The sequence below is a fragment of the Egretta garzetta genome, unplaced genomic scaffold, assembly GCF_000687185.1.
Source record: "Egretta garzetta isolate BGI_Z169 unplaced genomic scaffold, ASM68718v1 scaffold41, whole genome shotgun sequence".
NCBI classification, from domain to species: domain Eukaryota; kingdom Metazoa; phylum Chordata; class Aves; order Pelecaniformes; family Ardeidae; genus Egretta; species Egretta garzetta.
In genome coordinates this window covers 141500-162525 of record NW_009258755.1, presented here as the reverse complement: position 1 = coordinate 162525, position 21026 = coordinate 141500, and the positions used below count along the sequence as shown (strand labels likewise).

The 21026-nt window shown below is 37.9% G+C and overlaps 1 protein-coding gene across 1 annotated transcript in view; it reads left to right on the top strand.

Moving 5' to 3' along the window:
* PAPSS1 (3'-phosphoadenosine 5'-phosphosulfate synthase 1) overlaps positions 1-18396 on the top strand; it is a 40755-nt gene extending 22359 nt beyond the window's left edge. Inside the window, exons 8-11 of the mRNA XM_035888925.1 lie at positions 606-741; positions 2170-2438; positions 6269-6498; positions 17200-18396. Of these exons, the coding sequence (XP_035744818.1) occupies positions 606-741; positions 2170-2438; positions 6269-6498; positions 17200-17338 (774 nt within the window). The 3' untranslated portion in view covers positions 17339-18396. The remainder of the gene's footprint in view (positions 1-605; positions 742-2169; positions 2439-6268; positions 6499-17199) is intronic.
* The last annotated feature ends 2630 nt before the right edge of the window (positions 18397-21026 follow it).

Below are 21026 nucleotides of genomic sequence, written 5' to 3'. Positions count from 1 at the left end.
AAAGGGTGAGGTGATATTTGAAGATATCAAAAGGATTCTAGCAAGTGTACAGTATATGTTGCCTTGGTAAAGTGCTACCGTGAAACAAATCCAAAAGCTATCTTACTTCAAAGATTCTGTTTTTATTAATAGATTAAAGTGGGTGAGTAGTTAATCAGAACTGTTTTATTTGTTACTTTATTGCTGTCCAGAATCTTGTAAACTGCAGGGTGATACTGGAACTGCATTTGCTTTGGCCAACAACTATAAAGTGTGCAACTTCATTGTACTTAATGTGTTAGGCTTTCTGGCCACTATGTCTTTTTGTCATGTAATAATGTTGGTTAAGAATACTGTCTACTTGCATTTCTATATAGTAAAAATATCCTTTACTTTGAAAGAAAGGCATATGCCAACTGAAGATTTGTGCATCTCTCCTGCACCATGGTATATTTTTTTTTTTTTAATTTTTATTTTTTTGAAACATTGATGCTTGACTTGAGACTGTCAAATAAAATTAACCCAGAACTCTTCCTTTGGTAAAGATGTGCCCCATTGCAATGCTCTAGATGCTCAGGATAAGCTGACAAACCAATTCTAACAAGATTTTTCCTTTCTTTTCTTAGATGGTTATGGAGCAAGGGAACTGGCTCGTGGGTGGAGATCTACAGGTTCTTGATCGTATTTATTGGAATGATGGACTTGATCAATATCGTCTCACTCCAGCTGAACTAAGGCAGAAATTCAAGGAAATGAATGCTGGTGAGTAAATTTTTCTTGTTCTGTTTCTTCCTGCAAAGTTTTATCCAAATGCCTGCTGCCTCAATACCACAGGGGCTAGCATTGTTTCAAGGATGAAGATTTTGAATGCCTCTTAGGTGGCATTCTTTGCCTTTTACTGGTATTAATTTTTAAAATCTCAGGCATTGCATTGCCTCAATACACAGGAGAAGCTGGAAATGCCTAAGGTATTGAATTTTATCTTGCCATGCACATTACACCTTTTACTAATGCAAGAAAAGATAATGGTAAAATGTGGTAGAAAGTTATTTAAAAATTATCAGTTTGGGCTAAAACCACAGAGGTATGGTTGAGTGCTGAGCTTTCATGCTGTTCTATTTTTAAGTCTGTTCCATGCTGTTTCTGGGGAGCAAAGCTTATGACAGTAATGCAAGGAGACTGGTGCAAAGTGGAATGTATCACAGTGAAAAATTGTGAGCTAACTGCTAGCTTTCTATTGCAGAAGAAACAAAACACTTTTTATTACTAAAGCAATTGTGTTAGGCAGATAAATAAGAGCCTGAGTAATGTCCTAAAGCAGAGAACAGTCAAACATACTGCCTTCATTGTGGCAGTGACTGGCAGGCAGCTGCTAAGCATGTCTAATTGTGAGGGAAGAGATTAACATCAAGAACACAAACCGAGATTGGTCCTGAGCTCCTGTCTTTTTTCAGTGTAGTCACTATTTTCGGGATCTGCAGGTTTGAGATACCAGTCTTTATTTTAGTTAGCACCTAGATAAATATATTTGGTACCTGAAAAACCCTGTTCTCTAGATTTCATTGGTTCCTTACTGGGAAACCTCTCAGTTATGGTGATTTTGCTGTCTTGTAGGGTACTGTAGTTCATCTTAATTTGCAGAAGGGACAAATCCTGGTTGTGTCAAAGGGTTTGTAATACTTTGGAATAGCAATTAGCCTTACTTTGTTCTTACTGTGCGTAAACTCTACTAAGCTGTTTAGCTGAAGGAAACTTATTAAGGCACATTAAATCCTCTTTCATTTGTTTTGTTGCAAACATGTCCATTTGTTCTCCTGATGACACGTAGAGCCTTTAAGATAGGTAGCACAGTCTGATTTCCGCTTAGAACTCAACTTTATATTAAATGCCTATGCAAGTGAAAAATCAAAAGATAAGGTTATAGATATTGGAGAAACTTAAGTAATTCTGTGAAAATTTCAAAAATGAAGGAAGCTGATTTATGTTTTCTTTTAGTATGGTTGGGTTTTATTAGTTTTGCTTATTTTATAATAATTCATAATACTTTAATTACCTGTGACTGCTGCTGTTAAACTCGCTTAATAGAGTTCAGAGGAAGGATTGTACTGTTTGAAGATTTTTCTATGGTTCTACAACTCCTATTAAAATAACTTGCTTTTCTTATATCTTTTGTCTGGTTTTTCTTCATAGATGCTGTCTTTGCATTCCAGTTACGCAACCCAGTGCACAACGGGCATGCTCTTTTAATGCAGGATACTCATAAGCAGCTTTTGGAACGTGGCTACCGGCGCCCAGTTTTACTCTTGCATCCGCTTGGGGGCTGGACGAAGGAGGATGATGTTCCTCTCATGTGGCGCATGAAGCAACATGCTGCAGTACTGGAGGAGGGTATTTTGAATCCAGAAACAACAGTGGTGGCTATATTTCCTTCCCCCATGATGTATGCTGGACCAACTGAGGTAAATACTTCAAGAGTTTAAAAGAAAACAAAACCCCTTTGATAGTGCACTAAGTATTTTGAGCTTTGCCTGATGTTTGTGCGTTGTGGTTTTTTTAATGGAGAGAGGAGACTAATTTTCCGTGGGAAACCAGATTGTAAAGGTTCCCTCTGTCATCAACAAAACCATTCTTCTGTGAAGAAACTTCTGTATTGGAGGATTTTGCTGGAAATGGTGGAGACAATATTGGGTTTATGTGCTCCTTTCTTTACATTTCTAAGGGTGTGATAATGAAGGATCCTTCTTTTTTACAGTCTTTTTCAGAAGGAATTAGAATATCTGTTAACATACCAAATAGTTGTCCTTAATGTTAAGATACTTAAGTTTCATGACTATCAAGCAAAAAGTTTATATGTTGGAGGGCTATACACAAATCAGGAAAAAAAAAAAAAGGCTTTGTTTATTTTTTGGCAAACAATTCAGAGAGAATCGTTTCAAGGCTTTTGTATGAAATAGTTCTTGGGCAACACTTTATTTAGAAGCCAGGTCTTTGGTTGGACTCCCTAGAGTTCTGTGGGAAGCAGCAGAGAGAAGAAAATGCTCTCATTTGAGGGCAATTCCTTTAAGGGATGTCGGTTCTCCACCTCATTACATTTTTTTTTAATTTTATTTTACTTATTTTTTTATTTTTTTTAATTTTCTTTCTTTTTCCTTCCTCTTCCCCCTCCACAAGTCACAGGAAGTTGAAGGCTCAGGAGGTTAACTCTGTGGTAACTTTTTGATAGGTAGGAGACCTCACCAGTGGAATTAAATTAGACAAATGTCGCTTATATTCTGTTGGCCAGTTTACTGATCAAACAGGGCTTGCACTGCCTTTCAGTCCAGAGAAAGAAATGTAGTTCAGAACTAGTTGAGGCATGTAAATGTGTTACTGTAGGAAATATTGTACTGTTGCCATAGATGTTTTGGAGAATTAACAGAAATCTTCTACTTCAGTCTTGTATTCATGAGCATATAGGGAGGAACAAAATCCACAGTGAACGGAACAAGAGTTTTCTCCTAACCTATATGACATTTCCAGTGACCTCAGAGTACAGCCTGGCAATAATATTTGTAGCCAAATAATAAAAGAGACTCTTCCTTTAATCATTTTCCATAGGTTGTTTGAAAGACATTGGTACCAGGTTCATTTCTGTACCACAAGTGCTTTACAGAACAACAAGCAGCGGTTAGTATGGTTATCTACAGGATTGATGTGGCCTTCCAGTATGTAAATATTTTAATAGACATGTTTCATAGGCATCAATTTAGCATTTTTGTATTTTCAACATTCCTGATAATTACCTTGGAAGAAAAGAAACAGTTCTATAAGGGAAAATTCTGTATCAAAATGCAATAAATTCACCTGTTCAGTAAAGTAAGTATGTTCTGAAGTAGTATGGATGTATAGAAATGGGACAAGAGCTGCTAGTTTTAAGTCTCAGACTTGTGGTTTACATTGTTCTAAATTGTCTTAGTGGAATAGATTCATTTATTCAAAATTAAGTTCTTACAAAAGGGAGTTCTTAATTGCTGTTACCCAAAGGACAACATGAAACTTAAATTTCTTAACTATGCTAGGATAGTTTTGGAAAATATGCTGCTAGCTACGGAGGTATGTTGGAATTTCATGTGTATCGCCCACTCTGTACTTGTAACATAAATATATCAAAATTCTTAGCATAGCTATCAGCATCCAGTTGCTTCCATAGCACCCTATGTGCTTGAATAGCAGTGGAACCAGTCATGTGTAATGTCGGGTTGTGGTCAAGATGAAAACTGATACAAATGGTACCCTCATAACTGGTTCCTAATTTCATTATCTGACTACTGATTTACAGAACTCTTTCCATATTGACTGCAAAACTCCCTCCGTGAATGGTTTCTATAAGGATTAGTTTGAGAACTAATGTTGAACTAACAGCTAGTTACTACTTAGGGAAATCACTTTTGAGCTTCTTGCCTAAAGGGTATTAGCATAGAACAGCATGCACAGTGACTAAAATATGAAACACTGTGACTTTGTTTTACGTAAAGGTTTGCAGTAGGCAGATGCAACCTTATTTTTGTAGTAGAAGGAAAATTCATCCATCACATTGTCCATTTACTACAAGGTAGTGGCAGCAACTTTTGTCCTGTGACTTGTGGGGTTTTTTCCCTCCTGTTTCCCCTTCTTTTTTTCTTCCCTTTAGTGCTTGACAGATGTTTTGACAGATGTTTATTACTGTTCAACTTTTGAAGCTATTTTACACTATGTAGTTACTGGGTAGGCCCTTTAGTTTTGTGTGACGGTAAGGCTGCACATATAAGAAACTACTGTTATATGCTTGCTGTTTTTTTAAACTCTTCTCTGAGTATTCTTTGGCAGGTACTAAGCTATAAAGATGGTATGACAATTCTTTTAGGGGAATACTTCCCAGTACGAGAATGTATTGACATCTCCTGAAGTGTCTTTGTTACCTAAAGTAATGTAATAGTTATTTTACTTTTCCTGTACTGTACTGTTAAATTTTCTATTGAAAATCTTACATATAAAAAAGAATTAAGAAAATTCACCAACAGTCCTATAACATAATAAGTCTAAAAACTGTCATAAGTGTAACATATCTAACAGTCTAAGATCTAGAAAATACTGCAAAATACAGGTTTTGGAAAAAAAAATCCTTTCACCGTATTTAGTCAGAGATGCATTTCTAAATAACTTGAAAGCATTTCTTTGGTTATAGGATACAGATGATTGAATATACTGTATGCAGAATTTCCTTTGAAGTATCTTCTTTTTTTCTTTACCTTCAGTAGTAACTGAGCTATAAGGAAAAAAGTAAAAATCAAGTTGTTAGTTATGAAACCACTCATTTTGAAATGTGCAACGAAGTAATGTGGGAAGGCTGTTTGTCAATATTTACAATACTTCAAATATTAGGTGGAAGACGGTGCATCCAAGCAAAAATTCAGTAAAGCTGAAGTTTCTGATTTTGACATTTGTTCCTCCCCAGCTTATGTAGATGTGCTAGAATCAAATTATGTCAAAATGATTGGGGAAAAGTTCCTAAATATTTACCAAAGCTAGAGTTGCTTTATCAGTTTTCATCTTGGAAGCTTGTGATATAAATAGGCAGTCTTGGTGCTCTGAAAGCCTATTCCAAGCAATCATGTGCAGTATGTACCTAGTTTATATGTCATTTGGGTCTTAATATTGACACAGACTAAGTGTTAAAGACCTTGGGCAACATCCTAGCCACATGCATGAGGTGAAAATGCTGAGCATGGGTAATTTTTATTTTAAAATGTGTAGATAGGTTGATTAGATCAGTCGTGAACACTGTGTTTTAGTAACCTATCTTGTCTTTCTTCCCATGAGATGTTTCGCAGCTGTCGGTCAGGGTGTCTTTTTAGAGAAATTACTGTGATTAAAATAGAGCGATATATGTTTAGATCATGCTAAGCTTCCCAAAGTAGTTGCTTTTGCATTAATCTTTTTGTATAAAAGGAGAGGGATGTAGAGTGACATTAGGAAGAACTGAGCTAAGGAATGGATGAGGTCTGTCTTTCTTGCCCTGATTATGTTGTTCCAAACACTATGCTAAAGTAACTTTTAAAGTATCCTAATGTGCAAACGAAACAGGGGAATAGTATGTCTTGGCTGTAAGTTTGGTGGTGATCACATAACTGATTCTTTGTTTTGTTGGGCTCCATAGTAAAAATCATGTCTGATTAGGGGAAAAGTGGTAATTATACAACGCATACACACTTTAGGCGTCATATTTTGACTGTTTTCTTCTGTTAACAGTTTTCCTCTGTCTCTGTTCTAGGTTCAGTGGCACTGTAGATCACGAATGGTTGCAGGAGCTAACTTCTACATTGTAGGGCGAGATCCAGCAGGGATGCCACACCCTGACACTGGGAAAGACCTGTATGAACCAACTCATGGTGCCAAAGTGTTGACGATGGCTCCAGGTCTCCGAGCGCTAGAAATCGTACCCTTCAGAGTTGCAGCTTATAATAAGAAAAAGAAGTGCATGGATTATTATGACTCTGATCAGTAAGTTGTATTTTTGTTTTAAGACTTTTTGGCCAATAGCTGCTTTTTACCCCTGCCCACAAAAAAAAAAATTGTTTTTAATTAAATTTATATTTCTGAAAGATGGCAGTGTTTAGATGTGGTTTTAGATCATGAATGCAACTTGACTTCAGCACTATTTGGGTGTGGTTTCACAGCACAACTAACCTCATCCAACTTTAGCTGCCACTGGAAGCTTCCCTTTGCCTCCCAGGTGCTGGAGTTTCTCTAATTCTGGAACGTGTTGGCAAAGATTGCTAAATTCACAGAAAAATATTACTATTTATTATAATGGTGAGATTACCTTTCTGCTTGTTTATCTTTCTAAATATGCTTCTCAGGTGTCAAATATGTATCAGATATGATGGAAGAGAAAAAATGAGAGAGTGCAGCAGAGACAAGATAATGGACAGGGGAGGGTGACAAACAGCTGTTTGTTCTGTTTAACAATAATGCAAAATGATGCCCTAAGACTATTGTATGTCCCAGGGCTTTCAGCTGGTTTGTTTGGTTTTTTTTTTTTTTTTTTGTGCAATTACAGGACAGGTAATTTCACCTTCTGCATGTTCCGGTATTATTTTTCACTTGTGTGGCATATTGGAGTCCAAAACTCGCTATATGCATTGCTGTGGTGGCAATGAGTGGGACTGGGAAGATGATTTTAGTTTAGTCATTTTAGTTTAAACCTCTTTATTCAGATTATTGTACTGTACTTTTTTTTACATCAACTGCAGTTGAAGTTAGTACTGGAATCCAAACTGCCAAGCAAGATGTTTTTCTAGAAAAACCTTGTATTTTTTATATTCTGTTGATTTCCTACTGCTTCTAACTGAAGAAGTATGTCTGCACAGCACAGTTTATCTTTGAAAGCGTGAAATCATGGATTGATCTGTAAAAATGAACCTATTTCTTATCTCCTGTTCTTCAGCTACTTATGCTGCAGTTACACTGAGCATAGAAGTCTCCAAGGATGTCACTGTGGCTTCTGACAATTGTTGTGGTTTAACCCTAGTCAGCAACTAAGCACCATACAGGCACTTGCTCACCCTCCCCGCCCTTGGCTGGGACGGGGGAGAGAATTGAGGAGGGGCAAAAAAAGTAAAACTCATGGGTTGAGATAAAGACAGTTTAATAGGATAGCAGAGGAAGAGAATATAAAAATAATAGTGATAAAAGGATATACAAAACAAGTGATGCACGGTGCAATTGTTCCCCACCTGCTGAGCTATGCCCAGCCTGTCCCCAAGTGATGATTGCTGCCCCTTGGCCAACTCTCCCCAATTTATATACTGAGCATGACATCATATGGTCTGGAATAAGCCTTTGGCCAGCTGGGGTCAGCTGTCCTGGCTGTGCCCCCTTCCCAGCTTCTTGTGCACCTGGCAGAACAGGGGAAACTGAAAAGGCTTTGAGTAGTGTAAACACTACTTAGCAACAACTAAAACATTGTTGTGTTAACAACATTAGTCTTATACTAAATCCAAACCATAGCACTATGCCAGCTTCTAGGAAGAAAATTAATCCTATCCCAGCCAAAACCAGGACAGTATCCACCCCTTATTCTATACCCTCTACATCATGTCCAAGTCCTACACTTTCCAATTAATCACCACCCCTTTTCCTGCCTTTTGATATATACACACAGATATCATTCCCTAAGACTAAGGGCCATCCCTCTAAAATGTCCATGGAGCTAATTTAGTCCATGACTTTGGGATCCGTCTGTCATAATAGCCTTCTAGGGCAGGAGGGATGGTGTATGGTGTTGGATTGTTGCATGCTGAAGCCGGTTCTGCTTCTATCATTGCTACACTTTGCTCAGTTTTTATCAAAGTTAATTCTTCATTAATCCGGGTGATTCTGTAATACTATTGATATGACATATAGCAACCATAGAAGTGATGGCATACAGTATTATACAGCAATTGACATAATACAATTTGGTTCACTGGCTATTCTCACCCAAAATCAAATGCCCTTGAAGTACACATCAGAATTCCCATTCTCCTACATCACCCACCAAGTGCACCCAGGTCCTTGAGCAAAAGCAGTTCCATAGATGGGTTTACCTTTGCCCAGACTGTCTTCCCCAGCATATTTTTTACGTGCACTGCAGAGACTTTATCCCCTTCTACAGTACATAAGAGTTTTGATCGGGCATGGCCAGGTTGGTTGGCAGATCCCCTAGTGTTGACTAACCAGGTGGCTTTTGCTAAATGTGTATCCCAATGTCTGAACATCCCAGCACCCATTGCTCTCAGTGTAGTCTTTAACAGTCCATTGTGTTGTTTGATTTTCCCGCAGGCTGGTGCATGATAGGGGATGTGATATACCCACTTTATGCTGTGCTCTTTGGCCCACGTGTCTATGAGTTTGTTTTCGAAATTAGTCCCGATGTCTGACTCAATTCTTTCTGGGATGCCATGTCGCCATAGGACTTGCTTTTCAAGGCCCAGGATAGTGTTTCAGGTGGTGGCATGGGGCACAGGATATGTTTCCAGCCATCTGGTGGTTGCTTCCACCATGGTGAGCCCATGGCGCTTGCCTTGGTGGGTTTGTGGGATTGTGATATAATCAATCTGCCAGGCAGCCATCAGCCATCGGCCTCCATACCAGAGAGGCTTTAACCGCTTGGCTTGCTTGATCGCAGCACATGTTTCGCATTCATGGATAACCAGTGCAATAGCGTCCATGGTCAAGTCCACTCCTCGATCATAGTGTCATCTATATGTTGCATCTCTTTCTTGATGGGCTTGAGGTGACATGGGCTCACCAATGTTTATTAGTAGGTAGTGTGCTGACTTAACCTTGATTGTAAGTTATGTAACTGCTTTATATTTTAGCAGTAAATTCCAAGCACCTGAATTAGTCTGCTTTTACTAACACTTCACGGCTTTTAAAAGTATCTCTTAGATAACTAAATATAGCTTTATGTTGTGTTCTTCTGTTGTTTGGAAATCATAAACAGCATGATAAAGGCAAATCTGTTGAAACCTGACAAGAATTAAAATAGTTTCACTGTATTTTACTCCACGGCATCCATGTGTTTAGAAATTTGATGATTTGCTAAATTGCAGATGTTTTAAAATTGAAGCTAATCAGGGATGCTTATTTAGCAGTTGTAGTTTGCTGATATTGTTTTTCCTTCCTCCTCCCGCCCATATAGGCAGCATTCCAGCATAAGGTTCTCCTTAGTGCTGTGAAGCTTCTCTTTGGGGAGGGCATTACAGCAGGTTTTTTTTTCTCAAGTGAAGCTATGGACAGTAGCTGTTGAACACTTCACTACCTTTGTGCCTTTCATTATTTGAGATGCATCTAGAAGTCCTCATTGCTGTGCACAGTAACTAGATTGTGATGTAAATATTGCTAGTTTTATGCAAACCTGTATGCATTATAACATAAGGTTCAAAAGGCTGTTGTAGTAGTAGATACTATGGCTATTTGTCCTGCTTGTTGTCTGAGTAATTCAGCAAGGTTTAGAAGATAAATACACAAAGATTAAAGTGAAGTAGTTATACTAGTGTGTCACTTCTTAATAATTTGGAATAGAAGGGGAGTAGCAATGTGAGAGGCCAGAATTCCCATTGCATGGAACAGAAAATCTTTGTAGAAGAATATTGATTCTGTGATCATTGATACTGTACTCTTAGCAGGATAGATTTGATTTAGATCAAGGGGAGCAAAACTGTGCCTCTCTCATTAGCCAGAGCAAATGATAAAAAAAAAAATCTCTGTGGTAGAAGGTTTTGCCTTTTGTCACAGGCTGCATTATGTGTACCCTGTTATCCTTTCATCCTGCCTATGGGGACCCTTTGGTTTGAGGCTTTTTTTCCTGTTTCTGTCACTGTCTTGGAAAAAGAGATCGTGCTGCTATTAGTGTGCAGTTTTGCCCTGCTGCTGTCAGAATGTAAGACCATTTGCCCTGTCCTTCCCTAGGCAGTTTGTAACTACCGAGTGGACTGGAATGTGGCAGCAATCCTCTAGATGGCAATGCGGACACATGCAGGCTCCCTGATGAGAGAGCCATTATTGCTCCTGCTTGCCGTAGACAGAACACTGTGGCAGGCTCCAGACAGAGCTAGAACTTGGGTGGGTGCAGCTGGCTGCATTTCAAGATGGCCTGTGTGATCCTGAAAATGTGGCAGACTCCCGGACCTTGTGGTGTTTGAACCTGTAAGGAGGATGACAGGGAATGGAGGATTGTCTGGACATATGAGGGGATCGGTACTGGTGGAAGACCACTGGGTGATGTTTGTGGGAGTCTTTCCTGAGCCCGCTGCTTACCTGGTGAAAAACACAGCAAGAAAATGTGGGGAAGGGGGTTGAATGCATAGAAACATTGCTCTGACTTGTTTTGAAAATGAGTAACTTGATTTCTATTGCACCTTTCTCAGTTCTTTGAGGCTTGGAGACTTGACAGCCAACTAGGCAATTCAAGAATTTACATCACTAATGGATGCACAGAAGGCAAGTGGGTTTCCCTTGGACGGAGCTATAGCTGAGCTGTGTGTCTTAGCTGCTGGAAGTAGTTATTATCTCCACAAGTGGTCATGTCCTCTATTTTTCAGGCCTCTACCTGATATTAAATACCACTTACTATTACTCCTTTTGAGTATACTCATTTGACATAGCATAGAGAACATGACGGTTAACTTTGAGTGTCAGGAGCTCATGCTGCTGGCTAATGTTGAGCTGCTGTGGTGCTGTGTTGGAGTTGAAGTCACGTGGCAGCAGGTGTATCTACATGTACCCCTGTTTATAAGGAAAAGCAGAGATACCCTGTTTGCGTTCAGGGATAATCATGGAGCATTGTGTGTGAGGAAAGGGAGTAAGAAAAGGTTAATGTAAAAGCCTTTGCACTAGCTGCACAGAAATTGTAGTTGCAGTGTGATGCACAAAGTTTAACTTGTATAAACTGACTGAAGTTACCCTTTAAAATATTAAGACCTGTGAACAACCAATGACTTGAAAATGTATTTGTATTTTACCTCATGAAGCCACAACAATTTTTAATATGTTTCTTGGACATCACTAGGTTTAGCACCTCATGGAACCACCATCTTAAAAGATATTTTTGAAAAAGATATGTCTAAACCTAAGATTTAGGAAAGGGATTTGAGGAATGCATTTGAAGCAATATATAGCAGAACAGGTAGAGCTAACTTAATTTTATTTTCCTTTTGGTCAAAATTAGGATAATAAAAAACCCTCCCTTTTTATTGTTGCTGAAGTCAGATAGCAAGGCTAATCCAAGTTTCTGTGGGAAGCTTGAACATTTTTACTTACATAGAATTCTGAAGAAATAACACATGTAGAAACTAGTATGAATATTGATACAGTCTTTTGCTTACCATAGTTTTTACCCTTTTTGATTTCATAGAATTTTGGATCAATAATTGAGTATGTCCAAACATGTTTTGGAAAAGTTTATAGGAAGAATTCTAGTTACAATGGAGAAATTCGAAATTAATGTGCGGTCTGTGAACCACTATTAGACTGAAGCATAATGAAAAAACAACCAAAGAACCAAGTAACCAACAAAAACCACCACTCCCCTCAAAAAAAAAAATCCCTACCCAATGCTGAAATCCCTTCAGAAAAACAGTTAGTGAGTTTCTTCAGCCAAAAAGGCGCCTCAAACACTTACCACAGACAAGTGCAATTTGGGATTGGTGGCTTAATAATAGTAGTTGTTTGGGTGAGCAGAGATTCCCAATTCTTTACAGAAGATCTGTCCTATAAAATGCAGCCACAGACTGCTGCTGAGAAAAAACTCAATTAAGAAAGGAAATTAGTCTGGCAATTAAAAAAGCCACAGCAGTGTCTGGAAAAATGGATTTTTTTTTTCTTTTTGTCCTGAAAGAAAACTGATGAGATCATTTTGGCTAAAAGAAACCCCTAAATAAGGTTACTGGAGCAGACTGTTCATGCCTTCTATAAAATATGAATGAAGCATGGGTATCTGTGAAGAGGAGAGATTTTAACCTTATACAGTTCATTCCCAGGACCTTTAATATGGTTGTCATGATTGCTTTAATGCTATCGAGTCATATTTAGAGGACAGCTGCTGTTCCAACTAAGTCCATACTGTTCCCAAATTTGGTGTGATACCTGATTTTTAAAGTGATAGTAAGAGGCTGAGATAAGCACACTTGACTGTCCTCTTTAATATAGCTATGTGAAAAATGGTTTCTCAATTAACCTTTAGTACACAATTTAGGATACATTGAAATACTACAGCAGCTCAGAAGACTTAAACCATCCTGCCAGTCAAAAAGGAATTTCATTCACAGCAGGTGAAGGATTTGCTCTGCCTGTGTTGATACTAATCACATTATTATGTTCTACTTTCACAAAGAGTTGGCCAGTTAGGTTTTGAACCTAGCTGGTTCATTCAGCATCATGGGGCATTCCCAAGGCATGACACAGACTGGCTTAACAAAGGCACGACACTGTAAGGGACAGCGTTCTGTTCCTGTAGGAGTGATGGTGTAAGTCATGACTTGATGATGCAAAGGCAAATTTAAATTCAGTGAAAATCCTTCTGAATAGGGTTGTGAGATTAGATTTTACCTCATGACAGATCCTGTTCAGGAAGCGTGAAGTTGGAGAAGGAGAATTGTTGAAGGATGGAACCTCAGAAAAGGAGGCTGTGAATTGTCCTAGGAATTAATTGGATCTAAAGTTTACCAGCTGGGTAGACCATGGCAGTCATTTTGAAGCCAGACCAGAGTGGATAAGTCATGTTATTGTTTTATTTCCACACATTTGTTTCCAAACACCATATTTTTATGAATAGGCAAAACTATGAGTGAATGATCTGTACTTTTATAATGAGTCTTTAAATTTCTTAAGACCTTGAGAGCATCAGATGCTGCTGTCCACAGAGGATGGGAATTCTAAGAAGGTCATTTGCACAGTGCCAGATACCCTAACAGAAAGTTGGGGTTCCCAAGATTATGACTGATCTTCAGTGCTCCCAAGTGAAAAATCAATTATGTGATATATTTTGTACTTAGATTAAGCTTGTAGGGAGTAATTGTTGAAATAAAAAAAAATATTCTCCTCAGTCACTGTATTGACACCTCAGAGATACGGCAGATGTTTCCTGTAGGACTGTGGGCATCTTCATAGAGTTGTTTCCCACTTGCAGACTGGTGATAACTTCTTTGTTTTGTCACAAGAATTGTAAGGTCTTTGAAATCTTAGCCTCCTCACACACTGCTCTTAGAGTGTTTGAGCTCATAACAAAACATAAAGAACTGTCATTGTTGCTGGAGTCACTTGTGGTATTATAGTAAAAAAAATTACTGAATGCACAGAAAAAAGGGAGATCCATTTAACAGATTAAAACATTAGCCTTTGTAAATTAAAGAAAGGCAAGAACTGGTGTATGGATTCTTAATCTGTGCGTGGTTTGTAATGTCCTTTGAGTCTGATGCTCAGTTACTGTGAATAGTTGGAAGATTAATTAGCACCACAAATTCGTTGCTGTGTTTTTCTGAATAAATAACTTACTGTGTTCCAAATATAAAATATCTTGTGCACCTGTGGGTGTCTGTGTGTACATACAGCTCTGTGTGTGGAAGGAGGGCACAATCTGAAATGTAAGAAAAGATTCTTTTTCTCCTTTTGCTAGATGTATGAGAACACAGCACAGTTGTGTATTTTCTGTCTGCCTAGCCCTATCCTTCATAAGTAAGGATATTTCACAGTGTGTGTATGTAAGGCTTTTCCTACACTGTGGGTTCTAGGATGCTATGCCATGGAGCAAATACCAGTCCTAATGTAATATGTTTCAAGACTGGTTTTCTGTTGACAAGTTTTTGTTGTGGATTTATTTCTGCCTTTTTTCTTCTTTCTTCTGGAGAAAGCTTTTAATTGCATTGGCATCAAATACTATGTCAATACTAGTCAAATTCAATTGGTAGTAAAAGCTCAAATCAACGTTACAAGCATTTACTAACATAGCATGGCTCAAAGAAAGCCAATTCCAGCAGCCACTGAATAAAAATTTCAATGGCACTTAAATCCTATGCTCAGAAAAGGCTTGGGTTAAGTTTCATTAAGAGTCATTCCAATCTCATTTGAGAATGGTATTTGAATGGCTTTGGCATTTATATTTCATAGCAGCTTTAATGGTCAAATGTTTCCCCCCTCTCGTATTCTGCTCAAATCCATTTTATGTAGAGTAACTCCTAATATCCTCAAAATTCACTATGAACAAAATCACTTGACTCTTCTTTCTGGTTTCTTTTTCCACAAAAGCAAGTTACTCATACTGTTGTGTTTTATTTCAAAATGCTTGTGGGTCACATCACAGTGCTGGTACTGATAAGATATATCTGCTTAGTGGAAATCTCAGTTTCTGATATTCAAGAGATTTGGTTTTAACCATTAGTAAAGACAATGAGTATTGAGTGGCTATTCAAATACTCTGGTTTAGGTATGAAAGTGGAGATTAAACTGGAAACGGTAAAATAGCAAATGCCGTAATTTTTAAAAAGGTAAAAATTACTGTATTGTTTCAACATACAGTATATATTGCCAAAGCTTCATTTGAGTCACTTTGATGATTACTAATTAATGTAATTTTTTTTTGTAAGAAAAACCCATTCAAAAGAAAAGATTGGGATAATGAGAGGGCATCATTAGTACTTTTGTACTTTCTAATAGCATTTTTTAAACATTTCTAGAAATGTTATGAGATGTTGAATCTAGTATGTTTCTTAAATGATCCTCACTCATGTTTTTCCTTCCTTTTCTTATAGTTTCTATAGATCTACTTAGCGTCTTCTCACATTTCTCTCTTTCTTGGTATCTCCAATTCCTAGAGCTGTTTTTTATGCAACTAGGGATAACAAGAAGCTAAAGGAATTGGGGGTCTTATTGAAGCAAATTTGTATGGCAAGTCCGAGTGTATTTGTGAAAATTTAACAATCAAGGAGGGGATAAAGCAGTTAACTTTTTTTTTTTTTTTTTTTTTAATGCTCAAACTTCAGTATTGCTACCCCACTGTGGAGAAAACCACATATGCAGAAACTTCATAGCACTTGCTTTACTTTTCTCTTCCTGATCATCTGAAGGCTTAGTATTTTTTTCACTAGAATTAACCAGGCTTATCACTTCCCCACATATATTTTATAGAAATAGTTATTTGCAAAGAACACGAGCTACCTTCAAGCAGTGTTAGTGAATACTTAGGAATCTCTCTGCCAAGGAACAAAATTTTCAGGTGTTACAAACAGCAGCGACATAAATTTTTCTCCCATGGGCTTACATCAACTTTAAGTTTTCGTTTTTATGTAGGTTTTTGGTTTGGTTTTTTTTTCAGAATTGAAGCACAATAGGGTTGTTTGCCATGTTGTGACACTCGAGAAACCCACAGTCCTGAATTGAGAGCAGTAAGAAAAGGACATGTATGGCAGTGCTGCTGTGTAAATGTATACAATCCAAATCAAAAAGTTATGGGGCTAGTGGTTTTGTGAAAGGGAACTGTGGAATGCTTTCTGCGTCTTGCTAACTTCCATACCCTACTGAGCATAGCTCAGCACTTAGAGCCAAGTTCTACCCTCTGATGCACATACTTGGCTCTTGTTTCTATCTAAGGCATGTGCATCTGAGATCAATGCTTGGCTTTTATTTCAAACAGGCAGGAATGAGTAATGCATACATGTTGCAAATTGAGCAAATGGCATAATTAAAATTGCATATTTAATTTAAGAATAAATAATTTTTCCTTTCAACCATTTGGTAGAACTCTGGCATTCTTGTCTTGCTTTTACTGTTTCAGTCCTGTGAGGTCTAAGAGTTGAAATTGTTGAGCTTTTGCTGCTTATGACCACATACGTGAGAAGTTAAAATTAATTTAGATTGTCATGTTAACAATGATGAATAATCCTGATCTGGGTTCATTTGTGCATTTGTCCAACTGAATTCTGGTTTTTTAGGGAAAATCATCTTTAGGGGAAAGTATTTTTATTATTCCCCTGCTTTTTTCTTTAGTTTGTGCCACATTACTCATATGCATATATATGTCTATGTATGCTCAGTGGCTTGCAATGGCCCAGCTGCAGAAGCTGTAGAGCTTGTCTCTAGACTCTGGCTTTTACTTGCTCTATTCTGCAAACTGTACTTCGCTAAGATTTTGTGATATTTTGTTTTTGCACTTTCTCTAGTGGCACTGAAATGGCCTTCTTCAACCAGCACTGGAACCTTCAACCAGCTCATAAGGCTGGTCTGCTGCCATGGCAGGGTGAGGTGCAAAATAGGATGGCGGCTGTTGCTTGGCAGAGGGTTGAGACAGGAGGGTGGAAGGAGATGGTTCTCTCTCAAAAGTGGTTCCCTGTTGCCTCATAGAGAAGGAGCCAGGCTAGATGGAAGCACAGACTCAGTCCAGTCTGCAGAAGATCAGTTGGACCATGTTGCTAAACCTCAGGTGTTACCGAAGCTGAATATTGTAGAGGGTGTATAGTCGAGTTTTACTGGCATTGCTGGTCAAATGTCTGGAAATGACAGTTGCTATACAGCATTATACTCTTCAAGAAGAAATTTATAAAGTATCAAGAAAGCAGAAGGAATATGAACAACTTTGCCTGCTTTTAAAACATGTTGTTGGTTTTTTTTTCCCCCTCCCCTTGCTTCTCTGCCTCTCCCCCCTTGCCCACACTCCTATTCTCTCAGCCACGAAGACTTCGAATTTATATCGGGGACCCGCATGCGCAAGCTGGCTCGAGAAGGACAAAACCCACCGGAAGGCTTCATGGCTCCTAAGGCTTGGACTGTGCTGACAGAATACTACAAATCCTTGGAGAAGGCTTAGGCTTCTTATTAACTGCAGATCAACCTTTGACGCCTGATTTATTTACGAGAAGGGGACCACACAGTCACCGTTCATGTTGCTTTGTTGTGGTGTCTGTCAGGAAGTTCTTCTCTGAAAACAGACTCTTTCTCCCTAACTTAGCATCATTCTTTGCCTGTCCTTATGGGTTCTATTATGTCCTGGCACCTAACTAGCTGCTGTTTTTAATGTCTTCTCTTTTATTACAGTTAATATTCTTGCAGTAGGATTTTTAACTCTTGTCTTTTTTTTTATATTTTACTGCCTCTGTCCTATGAGTTCTGCAGCTGTTAAATAGATGCAGCTTTTTTCATATGTTATTTAAACTGCTGGGTATTGTCTGGTTTTAGTAGTTTGTAGGAGAAAATGTAATGGTTAGACCCTTAACTATAGATAGATTATCTATAAATCAAAAAAGTAAATAACTTTTAAAACATCTGTAAAAATGTCATCATCTTTATCTCATCATAATTTCCAGAAGCACTTAACATTAATTTCTCACTATATGTAATCAAAAAGCAGAGGTTTTTTATGTAGCATAATTAAACTAATTTGCTTTCTTTGTTTAGTTTTGGAGATCATCGACGATTCTCTTCTGCTGTGGACCTGTAAAGATGGCCAAGTAATGAATAAAAGAAAATACCTAGTTTTCATTTTGAATTGATAAATAATCCAGATTTTTTTTTATGTGGTTATTGCCGTAGATATCAGTAGGGAATGTTTTATTTCATTTGATACAACTTTCTAGTTTTTAGTTCCAGATATACTTACTTGTTCGGCCTACTACAACTTTAAAAAAGTATGGCAGACCAACCTTGAATTCATGTTTAATTATTGCAAGAAAAATAAAAAAAAATCGTTGGATCTTGGCATTTCCTGTGGTACAAATACTTAGTCCTGAGGTTTTCTGGCTATTTTTCAAGGTTTCCAGAGAGTAACCTCATTCTCTTGGTTCAGTTATGCTTGCTTGAAAGACAAAGCATATGTTGTTCTTCTAGGATTCTTCAAAAATCCGGAAGTTGGTTAACTCAGTATGTGAATCAACTGCTAAAGGAAAACATAAAAAATTGAAAAGTGAAGCACTTCTTTAGGTGTAAAGTAACACTGACCCATTGGGATCTTTTCAAGCATTTGCAGGTAATCAGTGGAACAGTCATTAGTCTCTTAGTCTATTAGCTAGAAACTCTCTCATATCCTTCTCACAGAAACTTACTTTTCTGTTGTTGTATGTAGGAGGAAGCAGCTCAAAATTGTTTTTAGAACATTGATACTGGCCTGCTACTGAGCCTGGATGAAGCATATGTTCATCTAGATTTTTTTGGATGGGGTAGGGTTGTAATGAGGGGACCTGTGTAATGAATGGGACGAATGCTACTTGCAATCTTTGTTCACTTGTTCACAGTAGTATTTAAGACAAATGCTTTGAGAATTACTTCCTTTTCTTCCATTGTGTCTCTGAAGAGATACAGAAAGTACATTTTAATGGGATTCTTACGTCTGACAGCAAGTAAGGCAGAACTGGGAAAAGACATAGAGGCATGTCTATTAGTGAACCACAACAATTACCTGAGACTGTGTTTTGGTAGTATAAAGCTTATTTCTTTAGAATTGCTGAATATATTTTCTCAAACTTGACTTTCTTTTTAGATTGTAACAATATGTAGGATGTCTGAAACCCAGAGGAAAGAATCAGTTCATCTGTGTGCAGCTGTTTATGCAAAACTTCAAGTTTAACTATGAAGGTGAACAAGAGTTATCAGGATTTGCTGTTGGAAGTTGGAGTTCAGACTCTTTTCTGTCAGGTTTGATTCTTCTGCTGGCTATGATGAAAGATAATAAAAATATTTTGGCAGAATAGCAAACACAGGTGAAAGTCTACAGAAGTTAATATTTTTAAAATGCTGTATGTGCTATATGAAGTCTGGAAGATAAGTGGGAGTGGTGAGCATGAATGTGAATCAACAGTGATAACAAGCAGATCTAGTTTTCATACTTAGCTGGTTTTGATGCTGAGGCTCCATTGTTGTAGAGCTTCTGGAAAGCATTCCTTGCAAGGCTCTGTATTAAAGAAGCTTTCAGGCTTATTCTAACTTTAAGCTAACAGCCTCAGCATTCCCAGCATAATGTTGATTAAGAACAGGAGCATCTGGTTGATTTGTGGGCAGGACTTGCTCTATACAACAATATTTTCCTCTATCATACGAGTTTTCACCATAGAGTTCAAATTTTTCCTCTTGTCTGCAGCTGCCTTATTTAAGGAAACCATACTTACAGGAAAGGGCTACCCCAGAAATTATTCTTTCGCTGGTGTCTCTTTTTCTTTAGCTTTCCTCTGTCTTATCTCAGTGGGTAGCATTGTCAGTTGGCCAGTCCTAACATTCTGTTTTTAACAGTAGGTTCAGCTTCATTAAGGGTGCTATGACATTTGAGGGTCTTCTGAGACAACAGTTGGGTGTCTTCCAGGAGGTAGCAACAGGACTAATGAGGTAATGGTTATTGCACCCAATGTCTGTCTTTCCCCACCTGCTGTCATCAAAGAGCAATGACCTCAGGAACACTCCATACAAAAGTAATAATACTCTTGAACCATGGTGATGGATATGAGGACAAGCAGGAACCTAACCTTCCAGCTCGGAAAATTAAAAGCTCCATTGTCTCATTTCTTTGGTTTCTAAAACAACTCTTTTTTTTTTTTTTTTTTTTTAAACTGGAAAAATACTGATACATACCTGAATCACGAATCTAAGCAGTTCTATTAGTGTGTTCTTATGAAGAACAGCAAAATCGAACTTCCAAGTATGTCCTTTAAAGGTCATTTTGCTTTCACAATAAAGATGAGTATTACTCTGTTCGTCAGGATGAAAAATGTCAAAAAGTGTTCCCCCTGCTCCCCCTCTTCTGCCTCTACATTGGTCTGTCTTATAAATGGTTCTTTACGTGCTACTCTTGCACGGGATAATTTATGGCTATTATCCTGTGCATTTTGTACAGTCTCAGGATGATTATGCACTTCTAGCTGATCATTCTGATCTATGGGCATGTGGTGTATGAAAATAATAACACCCTCGATCTTTATGGCTGATACAAGGACAATCTGGACACAGCTTTCCAAAATCCAAGGATTAATGCGGTAGGTGGAGATTACCAAACCCTAATCTTTGAGGTTAAATAAATTGTACAAAATTACTACCACTTCTAGGTGAAAAGATTAATTCCAGATGACTTTGATTCCTGTAGTACCTATGAGAAACCTATTAAGAAAAAGACAAGTTTTTTGTGAAGAACTTCATGTCTGAGATAGTTTTTCTATGTGAGCTCTTGTATGCCTGTTTTTGACTAACATGAATGTTCAGGGTAACTTTTCAAAGAAGGATGTGTATGTTGTGATGGAAAAATAGTAAATGAGTGCTGAGGATGCTGACTTCTGCCTGATTTTTTTTTTTTTTTTTTTTTCAGTCAGGGATCTGAGCACTAACTCGTCAGTAATACATCAGAGATGTGGAATGGAAAATGTAGACTAGGTCACAGGATTTTTTAGATGCAGTTTGGAGCTAACCAAGATTCTACATCTTGAATAATTCAGTAGAAGTGAGGAGAGGGAGAAAATGAGTGGATGTCTTGGCATGGTGGTGATGGTGGAAATAGAACCGAGCTACCCTGAGCTGTGTAG